We start from the raw sequence: 23,641 nt of genomic DNA on the forward strand, positions 1-23,641 counted from the left end.
AAATGTTTCTGGTGTTACCACAAAATACCCACTGCCTGGAAAGAGAATATAATAAGATTGAGTTTACAACCTCTATATTGGCTTACTGAATTATTCACTGGAATCCTTTACATCCTCTAGATTGGCTTACTGAATTATTCACTGGAATCCTTTACATCCTCTAGATTGGCTTACTGAATTATTCACTGGAATCCTTTACATCCTCTATATTGGCTTACTGAATTATTCACTGGAATCCTTAACATCCTCTAGATTGGCTTAATTTTAACTTCCTAGGTTGAAAATTTGGTCTTTTCAGAATCCAAGTATCAATATTCTTGCTGCCCTTATATCCTTAACCTTGGTTAAACTTTCACTTGTTCAACACTTTTTGGGTTTTCTTCACCTATTGACAAAACCCTTTACAACTCCTATTGGCTTACAAATATCATTCAATAATTCCACAAACACTACGCTTGAGGCATAAGAAAACATTTAATGAAGATTCAAACCCACAACGCCCTAAACCCTATAATCTAATACAATAAATAATTCCAGTTCAATTAACAACAATAAAAGTCATAAAGAAAATAATAGAGTGTTTATTTCATAAGATTCAAACCCAATAGCGCCAATATCCTTCCTAGTATTAAATCAGTTCAGTTGACTAACTAACAAAAGAATTAATAAAGTTACTCACGTGTTTTATTACTGATCATATTTTATTATTTTTTAAAACATTTTTTATTATAATTCTATTATACAACAGGATTCAAACCCGACAGCGCTGATATCCTACTGAACAATTCAGGTCAATTAACAACAAAAGAATTCTTAATTAATCTTCTTTTCATGCATTTTATAACCGATAATTTTTTTCTATCGTATTTCTATATGATTACAAGATTCAAACCCTGAGCGCTGAAATCCTACCTAGTATTAAATCAGTAATGAATAAAATAAGTCAACCATTTTATAATGAAGTGATTATTTTAAACAATATTTTATTATATTTTAAGTTTATTCCACCGAACTGACTCTGTTATTTAATATATTTCTAATTAATAAGGCAGGGATTCTAATCTTTCTATAGAATATTTATTTATTGCTAGTTTTAATAATTCTAATATTCATCAGTCAGGTATAGATATTTAGGTACATTGGGGTACAATTCAAAACATACACACGAGTGTCATACATTTTTGGGAGTTTTAGGTTATAACATTGCGGTTAAGTAATGTTACAAAAGCACAGGCACAGGCACAGGCATGTTGATGAAGGCTTTACCTTTAGTGAGAGAGTATAGTTAGTGCAGTTAGTTTGTATATTTGGGGTTAGAATAACCACTCTGCAGTACATGGTCTTAGTCCACAAGTAGGATGTAAAACTCCATTCATTTCATCTATGTATAGTCTTCAGTGCAGGGTATATGGTTTTATATTTTCTGATACTCAGGTTCTCAAACAGTTAAAATACTAGTTCTGATATTAGTATTCAGTCAGGTATAAAAGAGATAAACAGACAAGAATGAGACAGAAAATGAGAAAATAAAATAAGATGAAAAAAAGAAAACAAAGAAAAGAGAGATTTATTGATATAAAATGTGGTAAAAACAAGAAGAAAACTGCATCATTAATTTTACAATGAGAACTGTCTGTTAGACTGCATCATTCTATTTTACAATGAGAACTGTCTGTTAGACTGCATCATTCTATTTTACAATGAGAACTGTCTGTTAGACTGCATCATTCTATTTTACAATGAGAACTGTCTGTTAGACTGCATCATTCTATTTTACAATGAGAACTGTCTGTTAGACTGCATCATTCTATTTTACAATGAGAACTGTCTGTTAGACTGCATCATTCTATTTTAAACAAGTTTTTCAATCTTTTTCTGCAATTTTCACAATTTTCTTACATCTAACAAGAAGTTTATTGTAGAAATATTGTATTAAAATGATGATAAATCAGTCTATTTCTATATTTTTTGGAAACTGTTTAGTAAACAGCTGTCTCTTCTCACTTTTTGTCCAATTCAATCTTACAGTAAATATTAAGGGGGCCATATCACCTTCACAATATCAACTTTGTCAAGCTATTACAACTACAAAATACCCAGTCAAATATCATCATTATATTACTCTATACTGTGATGACAATTAATCCTGAAAATCATCAACTTTAATACAGTCAAAAATACCCCAAAAAAAACATTGATTTGGGATATCATTTATGTTTTTATATCATCAATATGATATATACTATGGGGACAATGATAAATAAGAGCTTTCATAAGGTCAGAATTGCCACCCAATAGATTGTTTTTTTGGGGCAGGGGCTATATAAAATCCTATGCTACTCCATCAATACCTTTATAAGTATAGTCCCATCAGTATACTGTATATATTACAAAGTAGAGATGAATGGTCATCTCCTGCTAATTACTCCTGATAATAGAGGGGTGAATAAAGGGAGAAATCATTAGGGGTGGGGGGTGACATCATATTATATAACCCATCTATTGTCCTGCTCGTAAAATTTAGGGGGTCATTACAAATTTGATGACATCATTACTCCCTCAGGGCAAGTCGACCCGGAAACAATGGGACAATAAAACACAACAAAATACTGAAAACCGAGAATACAACCATATAACTTAGTGACAAGAAATTTCATTTTCTAAACTCTAGTTTTAAAAATAGTAGTCACATGAAACTATTTTCTCAAAAAATCCAATCTGATTGCTTTCTCCTTCCCCCGCCCCCCCGCCTCCAAACTAGACGAATAACAAAGATAAGAACAATGTTGATGCTCCTCCCCCCCTCTCTCATACCAAGACAAGAAACAAATACTCCCCAGTACTGGCCTACAAGATAATATTGATAAAGATAGGAACGATGTTGATGCCCGGAGCTAAATTTAATATCATCTTCGTTATTTCTCTAAAACACTGACTATAACAGATATATTTAGTATGATTATCTCCAAATGACCAAGTTAATATACACCTAGATATATATATATAATATTGATATTCAGAACGATTATCTCAAAATGACCAAGTTAATATACACCTAGATATATATATATAATATTGATATTCAGAACGATTATCTCAAAATGACCAAGTTAATATACACCTAGATATATATATATAATATTGATATTCAGAACGATTATCTCAAAATGACCAAGTTAATATACACCTAGATATATATATATAATATTGATATTCAGAACGATTATCTCAAAATGACCAAGTTAATATACACCTAGATATATATATATAATATTGATATTCAGAACGATTATCTCAAAATGACCAAGTTAATATACACCTAGATATATATATATAATATTGATATTCAGAACGATTATCTCAAAATGACCAAGTTAATATACACCTAGATATATATATATAATATTGATATTCAGAACGATTATCTCAAAATGACCAAGTTAATATACACCTAGATATATATATATAATATTGATATTCAGAACGATTATCTCAAAATGACCAAGTTAATATACACCTAGATATATATATATATAATATTGATATTCAGAACGATTATCTCCAAATGACCAAGTTAATATACACCTAGATATATATATATAATATTGATATTCAGAACGATTATCTCCAAATGACCAAGTTAATATACACCTAGATATATATATATAATATTGATATTCAGAACGATTATCTCCAAATGACCAAGTTAATATACACCTAGATATATATATATAATATTGATATTCAGAACGATTATCTCAAAATGACCAAGTTAATATACACCTAGATATATATATATAATATTGATATTCAGAACGATTATCTCCAAATGACCAAGTTTAAGATTTGATATCATTATTCTATTGTAAAGCACATCTCTCAATAACAACAAGTTCCTGATTGCTTTCTTCAAATAGACAGTCTTGTAAAACAACCAGAATCATCTGACCTCGAGAATATAACCCAAAACAATTCCTTTAAACAGGAACCATACTTTAGTATTATTATTATTACTACTCTTGATATTACAAGCAAAATTTGGCTCAAATAATTAACACAATGATTAACCAGATATTAACAAGTTAGCTTTATATATTATAATATTGTATGTATCCCCTAAAAGACAGTTTTCTGAAACAACCAAGCATCACCTGACCTAGGGAATATAGCTTACACCAGCAAAAACTTTTTACAATTCCTTTAAAAGGGAGAATGCTATATATTGTATACAAGACAATGCTCTGTAATTACCATAATGAGACCAATTTTAATAGTAGAAACATTTATTACTAATTATTCTAATTTGTAACTTTTAGATCATTGATGCATAACATCACTCAAAAACACCCTAATCCTAAAATTATCAACATCTCTCAGACAGATTCGTGTCCTTTTTACGCTAGACTGACATGAAAGGAGTTTCTGCAGATCTTCAATGAAGGAGGTAATAATGATATCAACAGCCTGTGAAATAAGCTTAATGTATTTTAGATGTTTTGTAACAATAGACAACTGCTATGTGGGAATTTCTCATAGATTTTCACTTGATTTAATGAGTTTTGATTCCCTAATGATAGAAATAAAATGACAGTAAAGTTTTAAATATTGACCTAACTGTACTGAGGCTATAGTTTTTATTTTCAGCAATATTCCCTCATCTAACCTCTCAAACTTGAATGTCACTGAGTAGGAGATAGATAACAAAGATTTCTAATATTGATATTGTATGTATTTGGATTCTGAGATAATAATTCTGATTTAGACTGACATATTCATTTTATTCCCTTATTTAGTCTCAATAAATTTACTCAAGTCTACTCTAATAAAACCTCTGTAGTATCTTTAAATCTACTCATCTTATAAAACCTCTGTAGTATCTTTAAGTCTACTCATCTTATAAAACCTCTATAGTATCTTTAAATCTACCCATCTTATAAAACCTCTGTAGTATCTTTAAGTCTACTCATCTTATAAAACCTCTGTAGTATCTTTAAGTCTACTCATCTTATAAAACCTCTGTAGTATCTTTAAATCTACTCATCTTATAAAACCTCTGTAGTACCTTTAAATCTACTCATCTTATAAAACCTCTGTAGTATCTTTAAGTCTACTCATCTTATAAAACCTCTGTAGTATCTTTAAATCTACTCATCTTATAAAACCTCTGTAGTATCTTTAAATCTACTCATCTTATAAAACCTCTGTAGTATCTTTAAGTCTACTCATCTTATAAAACCTCTGTAGTATCTTTAAATCTACTCATCTTATAAAACCTCTGTAGTATCTTTAAATCTACTCATCTTATAAAACCTCTATAGTATCTTTAAATCTACTCATCTTATAAAACCTCTGTAGTATCTTTAAATCTACTCATCTTATAAAACCTCTGTAGTATCTTTAAATCTACTCATCTTATAAAACCTCTGTAGTATCTTTAAATCTACTCATCTTATAAAACCTCTGTAGTATCTTTAAATCTACTCATCTTATAAAACCTCTGTAGTATCCTAAATCTACTCATCTTATAAAACCTGGGAATTTCTAGTTACATAACATTTTATTCACCTATTTTTATAAATCTGTTTTCTCTCATGTAAAAATGTAATCAGAAATACTAAGTGAAAGTCTACATGCAAATATCAACTGTGTTTCTCTATAGATATTGCATGTATTATTAGATTGAATATTCCATTTTATTTTCCTGTTAAAAATATCAATTTCCTCTCAATCACTTTACATAATGTCAAATGATATTTTATTTTGTTGATGTTGTTAAATTAATGATATTTTATTTTGATATTGTCATGTTTATTTCCTCTGATTTCCTCTCTTTAATATCAAATGGTTTTGTAATTCATGAATTAATTATATTAACAGAAATAGTTAAAGAAATTGTAAAGATGTTTTCTAAACTTTTCCTGTGTATTGACAACCAATTTTCACCATTCTAATTTTCAATCAGGCGTCTGTGCTCTTGCAATTCCACTTAAAGTAAACATTTTATGACTCTCGCAAAATTCTTTATAGCAGTTTAGTAACGTCATCAAACACTTAGTTTTAGTGGAATTGCAAAAACCACAGTGTAAACAGTCAAATCAACAGTCTAGAACTCTAGTTAGACATGACTGGTAAATATAGTCAAATCAACAGTCTAGAGCACTAGTCAGACAAGACTGGTATATGTAACCAACTCAACAATCCTGCCTGCCAACAGCTGTATTCAGAAAGTATTTATGGTAATTTAGGTTTGTTACCAGCCAGGTAAACTACAACCCTCCCTGGAGACGTCTGGACGACATTTTTATAGTCCTTATTATCCTAGACACAATAGTTTTAGGCAATTAAATACCAGATCACCTTTCTGTTTGAAAACAATAAGTTAATAAATATACTCTCAATTCTAATGTAGCTTGTTGTAGTTTGAGTATAAAAAGAGTTTGAACAATGTGTGACAGAGTTTGAACAATGTGTGGCAGAGTTTGAACAATGTGTGACAGAGTTTGAACAATGTGTGACAGAGTTTGAACAATGTGTGACAGAGTTTTTGAAAGAAATTGTGACGCGAACAAACAGAACTGTCAGGCCTGACTCGTGGCTGACACTGTGCTGACTCTGGACTGACTCTGGGAACCACTAATCATGTCTATCATTGTACTCTTATTGAAATCTACTTACCTAATGTACAAAGATTGTTTAAATACATTCAAAATGTTCCTGTTTCTTCAACTTTCACAAAATTTCATCTTCATAAAGTTAGAATCACAATACAGGTTCTTTACCAAAATACCCATTTAAACAAATTATAGTTATATATTAAAATATACTCAATCAATTAGCAAGGTTTAATAATAATTCATTCTAATTGTTCATATTGAATAAAAACAGATTATTAAAGTTATAACCATCTTCTTCTCTCCCTTACTATTAGTCAAAAATAACAGATTATCTACCCTGAAAGTCTACAGAACTAGAATATTTTTACAGTCCTTACAATACTTCTAATCCATGTATTAAAGACAGCACACAGAGTATCTGTTAATACAACTCTACAATCACAGAAAACTCTTCAAAATTCCTGAAAATTTTCAGAGGATTCCAGTCACAAATAGTAAAAGTTCCAGCTAGTAAATTGACCAGCTATCCTGACAGTCCGTAGACTTCTAGCTGAATAAAATATCTTAAAACTATTCTTAACAATCACAGAAAACTCCACAAATATTCCTGCTTCAGTTTTCAATCACATAGGTCCAGTCTGACTTCAACACTTCAAGAAAAATTAACGAGCTGTTCCTGCAGCCTGCATAACTCTTGCAAAATAAAATACCCCTAAACTAACTCAAAATTCACAGAGAAACCTTCACAAAAATTCCTTTTAAAGTCAGACAAAGTCTTTATTCCAGCACGGAACCAGTCCAGCCTTCCACTGACAGTTCCAGATAATCAACGAGGTATCCTGGCAGCCTGCAGCACTCTAGCTGAGTAAAATATCCGATTATAGGAATATTTTGTTATTATTACACAATCTATTGATTGCAAGTCACAATTCTCTCAGCTTAAAGATACAGTGCTAACTTCACTTTTTATTTGGGAGAAACGACACAGAATTCTGATTTTTTGACAGATATAAATTTTGACATTATTTGCCAGTCATGTCCAAGTAGTGATTGAGAATATCTGGTACATTATTTACGACTTGCTATAGACATTGATATTAAAATATTTTGTTGAAGTTTTTAACTAGAAATTGTAGCAGCAATAAGTTAAACAACTTGTACTAAAAGTAAGTTGAATTTATCCATACCTGTTTGATTAAGGCATGAAAATACTTGTTTAGGAGTATAAGATGAAGTGAAATGGAGATTTAAATTAAATATTATGCTCCTATGAAAAAGGGCAATACCATTCAGTCTATTATGGAAAATTTTATAGGACAAAAGCACAAGCCAACTCTCTTTTAACTATCAGGGGATCCTTATTGTGCAGTCTCTGCAGCACACAGTACCTGTCTCCTATACTGACCCTAGTCTATTCCTACCTTGATAGAATTAAAAACTTGTTATAAAAACAGTCAGTCTCACCAGGTATCAGTATAATAAAAATAAAAGATATGAAATTATAACAAAATGACAATAATTATCAATATCTACCTGTTATATTTTATATTGATTCTCTTATAATCTTTAATACCTAGGCCATAACAAAATATTCTACACAAATATTCTTAGCTTCACTTTTCATATTCTGTGAAACATCTAAAAATATTCTATAACTTTCCAATATAGGACTATATATATTTCAGATACACAACCCTCATCAGGACAGTTAGTTTTTTAAAAATAGATTTTAACTTTCCAACATAAGACTTATTGTTAGATAATTGACTAGAGCTCATCTGGTGTTGCTGATACACAACCCTCATCAGGACAGTTAGTCTTAAAAATGGAAGTTAACTTTCCAATGTTGGACTTTGTAGTAGCTAATTGAACAGAGCTCATCTCATGCTGCTGACATGTTTCAGATACACAATCTTCATCAGGAGTGTATCAACTAAACATATCACAAGTGAGCAACACCGACTGGTGATGAAAATATGTGATCAACATCCCTGCCTGAGAAATAAAAAAGTTAAAAACACGAATCATAGAAACATAGAAATAAAATTGAGTGAAACATGTAAATAATTATAGAAAGGAAATGATATTTTATATATTTATTTAAATCTGTAAAAATTTGACATCTTAATTCTCTATATCAGAAATAAACTAAGAATTCTACTAAATATTCACTTTTCTCTAAAAAACTAGAAAATAATTTATATTTCTAAAATCCTGAGATTTGTGAAAATTGTTTTAACATCTGTAAATTGTAATACAATGTTGTAACTTTCAGTCTTTTTTAAAATTTCACAACCTTGATGTTATTTTCAACTTTTAAATGATGAAATAGGAAGACTCGAGACTCAAGATCTTATTCTAATATTATTAAACAGACAAAATTCAGATTAATTTGTTAAAATGATCTGATATGATGTTAGGGTCAATGAACCTATTCGATATATCTGTAATATGGATACAATTATTACATGGGTTTAAATCACTTCCTATCTGTATAGTAACAAATTATTTTGTCAGCAATTAGTTAAAATCAAAGACTATTTTCAGATCTAATAGTTGAATTTTACTTGTTACTCTACTACAGTTGTAATTTTAAAATATTTCAAAAAATATAACTTCAAGTTTAATATGTTACACTTCTTTTTATCTCTATCATAAATTAAACGTGCCCCATTTTAATAATACTGCTGATACAATCGCTGAAATTTTCATCTGTTTCCAAAGTTACTTCAAGTTTTTAGGAGGTTTTATCATAAATTAGCTATTCCCCATTTAAACAGTACTGTTGAAACAATAGCTACAATTCATAGTTACAGTTTAAAACATTAGAAAATCTTCAGGGAATGGGTTTTATTTTAACTGAAATGGCCACTTAATCACTGGGAGAATGTTAAAGTTATAAAAAGAGAAAGAAGGCGTTTTAAAATCCATTAAATTGATTGAAATAGCATCATAAAACTTGATTTACACCGAATGTTTTCAATCAATCACCATCTTTCTTCAACCACATGTTTTATTTCACCATAGTTTAATATTTTTAATTTCCACTCCTCATCTTAACCTAATTAGTTTCTTCATTAATTATCTTTCCTCGTTAAAATAGAATCTTTGATGGTTTGAAAGAAAATTGAAGTTTGTTAACTACTGGTTTTAGATATATAGGTTAAGATTTAATGAAATCAGATACAAATGGTTTTATTATAATTCTTAATCCATTTTTTTATATAAATATGTAAATTAGAAATATTAAAATAAAACTGTTGTTACTCAGAGTTTCACACTATACGATCTTCAGACAACTGACCTATTTTCAGTCTGCGTCTCTACTGAAGTTGGACAAGTAGAACTTATTCTCAGATAGACATGGAATCTTATCAAGCAATGGAAAACCCTATAATATCAACAGGTACAAAGTTACCTCCTTTAATCTCAGTTTGGAAAAAACAAAACGAGTCAAGGTATTGTTAAATCTCTTCAAGATTATTAACAGTTTGGAGGGAAATTACTGAAATGAAATTAATAACGTAATACAGACTCAACCATTGATTATTGACAATATTTTTAACGCAACAGATATTTTAAATCTTCCGTCACATTCTAGAATCTAAATCATAATCAGAATCCCATTATTTCTACAAACTCGTCACACGAAAATTACATAATTCCATTAACCAGTGAAAAGACAAGCCAATTTGTGAGAAAATTCACCATTTTCTTTCTTTCATGTGCCATGATTTATGGGAGAAATTGATAGAAAATTTATTAATTAGATTATTTTTTCCATGAAGTTTAACATAATAATATTATGAGGTGAGAATTTCACGTTAAAATTGTAGCAGATGTTAAATTATTTTACATGACTTTATTTTCGTTGAATTGTTCCAGAAAGAAAAACAGACCTAATGAACAGGAGCTAGGGTAGGGGAATTAATTTAGTAGCTATAGATAGGGCCTGACTGAATTTAAAAACACCCTCCATGACTAAATAACAGATATTTCTATATAAGTCTCAACAAGAGAAATGTGTAATATTAATAAACTGATATCAGAAGATGATGTTTTAGTTTGTAATAACTTCATTTACATTTACAAATAAAACAACAAATAGACAGCATTGAAAACTATAAAATAACATTACTTAAATTTATAGTCTGATGTATAATGGAGAGGAAGAAAACTCAATACAAATTATTCAGACTTCGACTCAACTTCTACATTATCTATCTGTATAAGAATATGATGTTTTGGTTTGTAATAATGGCTAAATTTACAGCTAGTTTTGGAAGCATTCATGGAATAACTAAACTATAACATAACATAACACCACATTACTGAAATTTGGTGTCGGAAAGGTAATGGAGAGGAAGAAAAGTCGATAGAAATTATCATGGAACTGGAAGTAATATCTATTAGACCATTCGATAATAAAATACAATCTGAATAATTTCTAGCAGAAAAACTCGTAAAATATATGATTCACTTCGAATAAATCGATGTTTTTTACGCGTTTTATTTCATCGTTGTTAAAAATAGTTAAATTAATAATAAATCTATACCCTTCATTTTTATGTACTTTTATATTTTTAGAAACTTTGTCATCTTTGGATTTTTTCAGCCATTTTGGAATTCTGATTGACGATATTTTTAAAATTTCCGTTTTTTAAAATTCTTTAAATGTATTTTGTAATAAAGTTTATATTTTCTTAAGTAATAATATTTAAAATTTGATTGTTATTGCCAAACTGTTATTTTGGATTTTGTTCTGTGGTTTGGATCTGAAATTGAACTGAAATTTGATCAGATGCTATTTTCCCCTGTTAAAAACTTAACATAAACATTAAAGAAGGAAGAAGTATTTAAGATTTGTGTAGATTATAAAATAATCTGATATAACGATGATAAAATCAGCAGGAAACCAACATGTTAACATATTGTAATTCCAAAATAACAGGAACTCAGAGATTTCTGACGTAGAATTTAACATCAAATTTCAATCAATCTGCCAAAAATATCAAAATTTTATGTTTTAGGAATTTTGAATTCTTGGTAAATTATCATTCTTACTTTCAGGTATTTTGTCATTTTTTGATTTTTTTTTAATGTAGTGCCAAACTGTTTTTCTGGATTTTGAGTTTTGTTCTGCTGTTCCTATCATTAGTACTTTGTTTTTATATTTTTTATCATTACCCCTTCTTTTATTTTTGTCATTTTTTGCTGATTAGTTGGTGGTATTACATTGAATACAATATTTCATGTGGTTAGGAAACAAGGTTTAAGAATGTAAGAAATTTTAATCAAGGTAATAATAAAATCTGGGTTGTTATTTTAATCAAGTTTTAGTTTTAATATTAAAAAACATTTAAATTGGGTTAATTTTGAGAATGTTGTAAAGTGTATTTTCAGTGTTTGAAATGTATTAGAGTTGTATGTTACTAATTAGGTTAATAAATATCAACTGGTAAGGCACACAGTGTCTAAAGGGATACAGTGAGGAATGAGGTAAAGTCTAAAATAAGTTTTACATTCTACTGTTCTGCTACTGATCAGAGATTAGACTGATTAGGTTAATGATAATGAAGGAAAATCCAAAAAGAAATGAAACAAAGTTATATGTTCTACTATTGATTTGACTGATGAAAGTCATTATTGTACAATGAGGGAAACTTTTCCAAATATTATTGAAGACAAACCATGAATTATAATAAAACACTAAGATATATAGATATAATACTTCTGTATGTATTACATAATACGTTTAGAAACACATACAGGTAATATTATCAAGTTAAATCAAGAATTGAGTAATAATTTATCCCACTGAAAGAATTACTATTATAAGATAAACAATGCAACTCCATTAAGTGTGTGATGAGGGGAACATTGCCAAGTTAAATTGAAAATTAGAAATTAAGTAATAATTTATCTAATGGAAAAGATATTTCACCACAATATTTCTGTTATTATAATTAAAAGATAAGACAATAGTGTTAATTATTCTACCAGTATGATATAGTGATATCGAACCTGGAGGGAGGTGAGAGATGATGTAACTTAAATATCGTAGATTTCAATAAAAAAAAACTACGGTTTCTATAGAAATATAGGTAATGTAATCTACTTCAAGATAACAATCTGCTAAAATTGTTGTTTTACTACAAATTGTGGTGAAATTAGAGAATTTTCATGCTGAGACTAGACTCTAGGGTAGTGGTCTAGTTTCAAAATAAAGAGAATTTAAAATCTTAACAAGTTTTACAGAATTAGAAATTAACAAGACGAATTCTTAAGAGTTAAATATCATTTTGTTTAAGGTTTATGTTTTTATATACCATTTGAAATATCTTGATTAATGAACTATTCTATATAATATTTTCAATATGAGATCAAGCCCAGAAATTACATCGTCAAGTAACATCAGGTGTTCTAGAGGTGTAAACCCTGACTTGATAGTAATACCCACCACAATACTTATGTTGGGACTCAAAGTTATTGGACTTGACTTAAAAAGGTTATAAGAGTTGATAAACAAAGTCAGAGATTGATATCGGGTGTCCTGTCTTGCAAGCAACTCCCTCCATGGTACTAATTATAGTGGAACTCAATTTTCTTTAGGTTTTTTAAGTATTTTAAATTTTCTACAACAACATCAATAAAACAACATGCTATAAACAACAACATCAATAAAACAACATGCTATAAACAACAACATCAATAAAACAACATGCTATAAACAACAACATCAATAAAACAACATGCTGTAAACTACAACATCTAAAAACTTTAAACAACATTTAGTTATTATTTTTAGCTATACAAGCGTTAAATAAAGCATTAATAAGCATTAATAAGCATTTTAAGCAGAATGACGCATTTTCATGGTCAACATTTTCAAATTAATCCTTAAATTTTCATCATTTAAAATGAAAAACAGATCTTGAGTCAAAATAATCAAGTTTTGTGGAATAAATGTTGTTTTTTCATATTTGAAGTTGTAAATGATTTGGTCAAAACAAAAAAGCCAAGTTTTAAAGTGCAAAGAAACAGAAAATCTACATAATAAAACTAAAACAGAACGACTACACTATAAATACAATTTAAATGTTTTTAGTAAAATGATGCAAGATGGTGGAACTTACCATGAAATGGTGTTTCTAAAAAATAACGTGAAAAAACATGGCATGAGTGAATGAGTGAATGAGTGAATGAATGAATGAGTGAATGAGTGAATGAATGAATGAGTGAATGAGTGAATGGTGAAATAAATATGATAAATGAATGAATTAAAGAATAAATAAATGCATCACACACCAAACATGTATTTGAATCATTATAAAGCCATTCACAAGACATATATATAGCATTTCATAACAAACTTTTAGCCGTCTGCAGAAATTGCAGCATTTGTTGAAGTTGACATGGAATGACAATCTTGAAACTATTAACGTAATAAAAATTAGCAATCCGCTTTTCATTTGTCTTTTATGACTAAACAAAGGTGTAATGATTTGTGTACTAAAGATAACTTGAGATCTAGGATGTCCCCTCATGCCCTTTCCTTCCCCCACAAAACATATTCACCAGAAGTTCTAAGCTATTTTTGGACAATGGTGAAATAGTATTGTATTCGTGTGAACGTGGTATGGTACTACGGTACAACTAAATATTATACATCAGGTATCGTTTGAATATTTAGAAAAGAAAATTTCCTGATCCTTTTCCATCCCTGCTCATTATGGTCAACAGAAATTCTAAGTAATTTTGACACTAGTGAAATAAGCATTGAAATTTTATGACTATTGAAATAATGTGCTGTTTTAATATCAATGAAAGAATTTCCCTGACATTCTGATTTATTTGTTGGTAACAACTTTAGATATGTTGTATGCTATCTATATAAAACCTCTACTTTATTCAAAAATTAAATTACTCCCCACCCACAAGACCTTCCTGTACAACAGAGAGCTAAGGCAGGTGTAACATTAAAAAGAAAAGGTGATTGTGGGGTGTTAAATGTTGTTAAATGTATTTTGGTATGTTGTACACTATTCAGAAATTCTTATTCATTTTCCATGCAATAAAAACCATATTCAGTCCATATTTGATGTCTCTAGTCTGTAGTTTTAACTATAACAAGAAGATATTAGGAGAAGTTATTAGTGTAATAAAGTCCTTATTCAGGATATTAATTGTACAAAAAAACATGGTCAAGTCAAGAAAGCTAGACAAAATGTACGACTGAAATTGTACGATTCAGTACTATCAATAACACATGAGAATAAAAATATCTTTTCAGTCTTTTTAGAATTTGTAGAATAAGGTCCCAGGCTGAGTCTTAATCTGATAAATATATCGTAAATTGTGAAAATATGCAACAAAAATCGAACACTACAAACTAACTGTACTGTACTACTAACCTGAATTTACCTACAAATTGTTTATAAAAATCATCAAAATGGCTACTTTTAACCCATTCAACTATTAATTCTCCAGAATATTTCATATTGATTTTATATTTCATAAGAATTATTCTTTTTATATAATTAAATTCTCGACCTTCTATTTCTGATTCCTGTAAAACCCCATCATATCAATGTTGTGTCCTGTCTATTTCTGATCAACTAAACAAGCCCAGGGGAAAATAAACTGTACAAAAAAACTGACAACTAAATTTCGTCAATGGTCAATCTTGTTCTCACTAATTACGTCTCTTCCACTTGACGGCCTTCGCCAAAATACGAGAAAGTCCGTGAAGATTATTTTTGATTTTTTTCTGTTTGTGTGAAATTAACTTGTCAAACATTTCCAAATATCGAATCAAAATCAGCCCAAAGATCAAAACAATTTATGTAAATTAAGACGGTTTATGTCAGAAAAAATTGCACGAGCGAAAAACGGAATGGAAACATGAAAGGGAGAACGATAAGAGACTGGCTATAAAACTCAACGAAGATGAGAAATATAAAAACTCCCATCATGCATGTTTAAATACGCCAAATTAAAGGCTGAGAAATGAAGCGCAATGAAATTCATTCTGATTGGAGAGTCGTAAAGTTGGTTTCAATTTTAGACTTTGACTAGAAGTATTCTTTCAATCTGAATTTAGAGTTGTAAAGCACATCTCTAATTTAACTCTAACATGACAATAACTATTCATTCCTTCATATAAATCAAGACATTTAACATTCTGATTTAAGAGTTGTAAAGTAGATTTTGATTTTAGATTTAGCAGTGGAATTATTTCAATCTGATTGCAGAGTCATTAAGAAGATTTTAGTTTTAATTTTAACATGACAATATGTTTTCCACTAAATTATTAAATAAATTAAGACATTTAACATTCTGATTCGAGAGTCGTTAAGTCAGATTTGATTTTAGACTTTTGATCTTGCAGGGAAAGTAGTACTCCAATCTGATTTGAGATTCGTAAAGTAGGTTTTAATTTTAGACTTTAACATTGTCAAATATTCTTGATAAAACAGTTCTGATATTTTGAGAGTCAGAGAGATTTCTAAACTGTCCTGAAAGTTTCAACTTGTCAAATGCCTCAAGGGAATAAAAAAAAATTATGTTGCACATTTGGTTCATGGCAAAACAGTTTTGATGCTTCGAGAATATGCATTAGACCCAACGTGTGTGTTTTGAAATGTCAAAATTCTCAGGAGAATAAAAAACTATTAGGAGTATTATTCTAGTTATTCTGTAAACTATTATTATATTCTGGTGAGAATAAACTAGAATAAACTATTACAGCTGGTGAAACATGGTTTAACTTTCTAACATAATACTCACTCTCTATCTCTCTCTCTCTCTCTCTCTCTCTCTCTCTCTCGGTCTACACCTCACATTTTAAATACTAGTTTATTCTAAACATGACGGCAAGATTTCACCTGAATTCAGGAATCGCCTTTTTATCATCATATTCTTGGTCTAGGCCACACATTTTAAATATTGCTTTCTCATTTTTATACTGAAGCTCGAGGCCAGCTCACCCAAATTCAGGAAAAATTCCAAAAGTCGAAGTTCAAATCACAAGTGTAGTACATAATATGTACTGGTGTATATTTATATATTATATAAATCACAGAAAGAAACTGTCTTGTATATGCACATATCAAAATAACAATTCACAAATTGGCAGTCAAAATGTAGACATGAAATAAGACCAATGCCACCAACTCCATGAGAAAAATAAAAATAAAAATTCTCACAACCAAACACCATCTAACATGTTATTATTATAAATTAGAGGAAAGATTTTTTTAATAGAAGATAAAAACTTTACACTCCATACCCCTTGTTTCTTACACTCATTTCAATTTATTCCCTCCCTCCCTCCTTCTTTTATTTAACTTTAACTTGACCCCATCGATCTTTAAACCTCACCCTGGTATGGATAAATAGATTGCGTGTATTATCAGTAGCAACTTGTAGCAACTCGCTGAGGATCCTACCCATAATTAATTTCTATCAAATTTAAACATTATTTTTTATACGTTTTTACAACAAAATTTATATCAGAATGCATCGAATCATTTCTATTTTTTACAAATATTTTAGGTTACGAATCCTTTCAGATGTTCAGTTAGAGGCTGGAGTCTATTGAGCTTCTACGTTTTGAATCTAAACCACAAGGTTTCATCTCGTTATGACTTCATTTTGTTATATTATCTGCAGTGAACTGAGCTATAATATCATATTTTTAATATTACAAATCAACAAATGAAACAAAATCATTAATAAAAATACAAGTTTTTTGTTAATAAATAAGTTAAAATATTATTCAACCTACCAGTGTGAAAAACTTTTCTATCACGTATTAAATTTCCAAGCGTATCAAACAACTGTTTATCTGTAGGAAGTTGTATATCTTGATAGGCACATTGTAATTTCTCCCTTATTGTGTCCAGCGTGGCTACAATTCTATGATTGTTTAGTTCCATTATAATATGACACAAAGCGTCCATGAGAGGCACTGATTTAGTTTGTGGTACCACCTGCATTTCAATACCATTAACATCACCTGAAAATACAGGAACAAATATTGAAATAAATGTTTCATTTCGATATAAATATTTACAGTTGAAAATGGAGTTTTACATCCTATTTTTCTGAACCTGACTGAGCTAATACGAAAAACAAGTTACTACTTAACAATCATCTAAAATAGTACTAGTAGTAGGGTATATATGGACTGATGGAATTAATGAGATGGAACCCGATTGTGCTGATGAGATGGAACCTGATTTTGCTGATGAGATGGAACCTGATTGTGCTGATGAAGTGGAACCTGATAGTGCTGATGAGATGGAACCTGATTGTGCTGATGAGATGGAACCTGATTGTGCTGATGAGATGGAACCTGATTGTGCTGATGAAGTGGAACCTGATAGTGCTGATGAGATGGAACCTTATTGAGCTAGCTATTAAGAACAGAAGAGTAACTGCTATGGTTAGTTTAAAATTATAAATAAATTATTACTAAAACAACTTCAATATAATATACATTGTTTATATTTATGTTTAGAATCATAAAGAATATATATAAATATGTTTACTCCACTTTATATAAGATATTTTTGTTAATAAAGAGAATAAACAATTCTGTTTATGATATTATAGACCCTACCATTTTTATATTTTTTATAAAGTTCAAAGATTTGTTTGGTAGCGTTTTGTAATATTTGTACATTCTGAGTACAACTTTCTAGTTGCTGGGCACAGCTCTCCATATTATCATTTCTAAGTTATCTCCCTTTACTGATCCTTCTTTATAGAAACTCTGTGATGTCCCTCTTTAGGTTGCTAACTTTATGCCTTGTTTTAAACATCAACTATCTGTTTTTCCAGTTTTTTGCAGTTCAGTTAATCCAATTTTCTAGCTCAATTAACTCCCTTTTCAAATACAAATGTCTTTCCACAATGTCCAAATACATCCAGAGTTCCACAAAATTACACAATGTTTACTGGATCTTCTAATATTCAACTATCAATTATCTTTCTCAAAACTTAGTCAAATAATTCAAAAGTGAACAATGTTTGGTTAAGTCTTATATATAATATCTCAAACAGTTACTGGTTCCTACAATGTTCCATAAAGTTACACAATGTTTGCTGTTACTTGGTCAAATGATAAAAAGTGAACAGCAGTTGAAACTAGGGGTTAACGTTAATCTGAAACCAGGTTTAACAACTGATTATCCCTGACCACTGCTCACTTTAATCCAAAACTCTGACATCAAGTGACTTGAGATTGGTTTATTTTAATCCAGATGGGTGATTAGTTAACTCTAGAAATCTAATCACTGATTGGTTAAAACTTGTCTAAGTCCAGTTTTAAATCTAAAAGTTAATCACTGAAATGTTCTTCTGATTTTTGACACCAATTGACCAAGTTTTTACCATTGATAGGATATCAGTTATACAGATAAACTTATTGTTGGCACCAATAGGTTTAAAGTTAATAGCAGAGGTATGAATATTTGATTTCTGACATCAATTGGATATTTAGCAATTCTGTTCCCTTTTTTTCTTCTAAAATCAAAATCTAATCACTTTATTTTATCAGTCAAATTTTGGCATCAACAGTATTTAGTAAAATCTATACTCTAGTCACTAAAATTCAGGTAGTGTCAAGGTTGCTAAGTGGACAATAATTCCAAATCTAAATCACTAAAATTCTAATCCTATTTTTGACATCAACAAAGTCAGGTTGCTAACAGGTACCTCTTCGTAATCCTTAAATGACTCTTTTAAATCCTTCACAGACGCCAAATCCCTTTCATTTTTGGACCTAAATTGGCTTAGATTGTTAACAAATTTCATCTGAAGAGTTAAATCCCTTTTTGACACAAATTTACTGTTCCAATCTCTATTTCAAATCATGAAAGTCTCAGATCTAACTTGGATGTGAATTGGTATAAAAACACAGAGCCTTCTGTTAGATAGTAACTTGTTACCTTTCAACCACCCTAATCTATATTTTCTTCAATCACCAGTAAAAAGTCAGTTAATAGACAAAGTGGTTAATTAGATTCACCAATTAATAATAATCACTTATAAAAACACAGATCTTCAAACTTAAAACTGATTTTAGGTGAAAATGTACTTCTTTTGTCTTTTATCTTGGAAAATATCCAAATTGTTACTTTGTAGTTAAAAGTCTATATCTCAAAATTTGTGACCCTGGTTTATGATTTTAAGTTTGTTCGTTAGAGTTTCAAAGCAAGATAGATAGATCTTTAATAATGTAGATTTCACTAAGAACTTCAAAGTTACTGTGTAATAATTCTAAATAGGCCTTGGAGCAATTTTCACAAAACAGCTTGGATCAAAGCTGATTTTCAGCCATTATGGAAACGACTTTAAACTCCAAAAGTGAGAACATGAATCTTTCAAATTGATGGATCTTCTGCTTAGATTTTAATCTGTCTTTGAGCATTTGTCATATATTAGATTGAATCAAAGCTAATCAGATTTCAGTTATCATCCAAGTTGATAATCAGTTAAAACTCTCTGAGTACTGCTCAACTGAATCTACCTACTTATTAATACTGATCAGTCCAATATTAATACTGTTCACAAGTTGGTGAATATTAGTTCAGGTACAAGGTTTTGAGAAGTATGAATGGTCTTCTAATGACATTAGTAAACGTTAAGTTCATTCAGTTATGTGCCTTTTGTGCTTTCTAGATCCTTTTTATTATTATGTCTTTTTGCTGTTATATCAAGGCTTTGAAGATAAACACAGAAGTAGATCACAAGTAAGCTCTTTATTTTTTCCAATTCCCACATAAAAAGATCAAGTTCCAAAAATCCATGAACATGAAGTTATCCTTTATAGTGTTTCTATTAAATATAAAACTTGTCCAGTTATTTCCAACAACAAAAGTAGTTCTTTACATGACCTCAGTTAGTTTAAGTTTGATCAACAACTTGTGGTCACCTGCCAAAATGATCCAAACTGTACCCCCACAGAGAGTATAATAATTCTACACCCTGTCCCAGCTGTATCCCACAAAAATACCCAACCAAAAACTGCCAAAGATGTCATTAAAATTCTCCAAATTAAAATGGGGGTATTGTTTTAATTTTATATACATATGGGGGTTAATTGTCACCATTTTGGGGGTCATTAGCAAGTTAATTAAGGTAATTTAATTAGGGGGGTGAAGTCACAGGTGTTGGGGGTTATAATTATATTAAACACTGTATATACATCAAAACCACCAGCAATATCTTAATGTGTTACAAATAAACACTTTAATATTATAGAGAGATGCTTAATGTAGAAATACCTCCACCCCTTTATAAGATAATCCTACATCAAAGGGGTTTTAATTGATTCTGAGGGAATATCCAATAAAGATTATTAGTCTTCCTTAAATTTTGGTTTAATCTAATCTCAGTTTCTGTAAAATCGGTCAAAGGAGTTAGGTTATATTTAAAAGTGTGTATGATAATAAAAATTATTAAGTTCTATCAAAAATTCGAAGTAAAACATTTCATAGTTTTTGTTATCTATATTTAAAATAGGGTAATAAATCTATAATTAATCTTAATAATCTTACATCAAAGGGGATAATACCTCAGAAAGCTAGTGGTATCTATATTCTTGAAAATATAAAATAATTATCAATATGAATAACAATGAATAATATTGTTACCTTAAGTGCTAAAATTGAACCCTGAACTTTATAAAGTCTTAACACAGTTGACCATAAAAATAAACATTATTGCCTCTTGGAAAATTTTGGGTCCTTACCAACCAGATTTAGATAATCCAACTTCAAAGGGATTTTTAAATCCAAAAAATCATGGGAGGTCATAAAAATTAATAGGCTTCACAAAAATATTTAATTTTGAAGTTAAACGTGACAAAATTCAATCTCAATGTGTGATAATCCAACATCAAAGAATTCTCTTTTAGAAAGAACTGTAAAATTATTGATTTTTTCCAAATTTGTGTCATAAACAGTAACCCCTATTCTTCTGGTAATCCTACATAAAAGGGAAAGGTCTTAAAAAATATATGATAGAGCTCATAAAATAATGATTAGCTCTCATGATGTGTTATTACCCAAATAAAATGTTAAAAAATTCCACCAATTCAATACACAACACCCTCAATTTTAACTTTTATGTATAATAAAACACAATATTTCTGATGTAAACTGCTCACTAAATATAACGTATTTAAACAGAAAATTAACTATGATGGGTCACACTAAATATAACATATTTAAACAGAAAATTAACTATGATGGGTCACACTAAATATAACGTATTTAAACAGAAAATTAACTATGATGGGTCACACTAAATATAAGAGTATTTAAACAGAAAATTAACTATGATGGGTCACACTAAATGTAAGAGTATTTTAGCCTTTTTATGAATTATAATCATTTTAATTAATACTTGAAAATTTGATGTATAAAACTGTGGCAATGTTTTGAATTAAAGGTTGGGAAGAATACAGAGCGAATTGACCAATATTTTAATTATCCTTTGTTAATTAAATTATTACTGGTACGATCAATGAATTGTGTCATCCTGTGTTTCACGACATTCCACGATACCCATATAATTAATAAGAATTGCAAATTAGAAAGAAAAGTTTAGAATATTCAACAAAATTCTTTTTTAAATTTTCTACATTCAGGAAGTTTTAGTTCCAGAGCGTGGAGAGAATTGTTGCCATGATACGCATATAATTAATAAGAATATTCAATGAGAAAGAAAAGTTTAGATATTCTGAAACATTTCTTTAATTTCTACAGTTAAAGAGCTAGGTGAGAGTGAGATAAGAAATTATTCTATCGGAAAGTCTAACATGTTGGGTAATAAAACACGGTAAATCGGGGAGAAAACTCTCCATATCATCCTACATCTCACAACTAATCATCTTTTATGAGAAAAATAAAACTGATATTCCACACTAGATGGCGTTCCCTTGATTCGTTTAACGGCTATTTAGATTCCAGAACTTCTCTCAGAATTCTGACTCAAACTTCTTTATGTTTTTACAATGACAAATTTCATCAAAGTCTGATGATTTTTATTTTTTATTTTTTAGTTTTTTCTACCAGAATAATTCTCAGGTTTAATACGTTAATGGAAATATTTCTACCTTGAAATTTAATCTTCATTTGTTTGTTTGAACATCACTTTTAAATTTAATATTAAATTACATAAACTTTTATATTTTTGTTAAAAAACATTAACTTTTTGATTTTATAAAGGGAATTCTTTTATCATTGAAATATTGTCGAAAAAACTGAATAAAAACAAAATCCAAAGCCTTGACAACACAGTAACAATAGCAGCCCAGTTCATAGCGAATTGCATTTTGCAAGTGATCTGCTAGACTATTAGGTGCCATGGGTTTGAATCTTCTTTAAGTTAAGTGGAATAACTCAATCGATAGTGAGGTGGATTGTCATCTGCTAGCTTGTCAACTTGTGTGTTTCAATCCTCTCTAATTTCTCATGCCACAGTCAGCGCTTCTGGTTAAACCCTTATCACTAGATCTGGTATAATTTTTGTCATGAGGCTTTAATATAAAATCACTTAGCTTGACAGCCCCGCCCCTCAATAACGTCAAGATTATTTCCTGCTCTAACCTGTATTACGGAATTCAGCCATTTGATTGGATTTTGCGGCAGCGAATACAGCCAATCAGGGTTTCTGTCTAGGCTATATACAAACCAATCAAATCACTACATTCCATGATAAAAGAAAGGTGACTATTGAAGTCAAGGTATAAGTATTCAATCTTTACAATTACTACTTGAGACCCGTCTCAGTAATACTAATTGTTTTTAGCTAAGCTAATCAGTAATAGCAATGGCTCACTGTCGAAATTGAAGGTTTTAAATATCTATGTATTTTCTGTTACCGTAGCAATAAAGACGCCTTTCTGATGTGACGGGGGGGGGGGGGGGGGGGGGGGGGGGGTTAAAATTTTTAAAAAGTTAAAAATTTTTTTTAAAACCGGGGTAGTTTTTAAAAAAAAAAAAAATTTAACC

General features: G+C 29.7%; 1 protein-coding gene across 1 annotated transcript in view; it reads right to left on the bottom strand.

Annotated features, from left to right (window-relative positions):
* Nucleotides 1-23,641, bottom strand: part of LOTGIDRAFT_53229 (hypothetical protein) — a gene marked incomplete at both ends in the record, with an annotated part of 26,657 nt that continues 3,016 nt past the window's right edge. Inside the window, 2 exons of the mRNA XM_009057608.1 lie at nt 1-31; nt 17,400-17,634. Of these exons, the coding sequence (XP_009055856.1) occupies nt 1-31; nt 17,400-17,634 (266 nt within the window). The remainder of the gene's footprint in view (nt 32-17,399; nt 17,635-23,641) is intronic.

This window comes from Lottia gigantea (genome assembly GCF_000327385.1).
Source record: "Lottia gigantea unplaced genomic scaffold LOTGIsca_303, whole genome shotgun sequence".
Lineage (NCBI taxonomy): Eukaryota > Metazoa > Mollusca > Gastropoda > Lottiidae > Lottia > Lottia gigantea.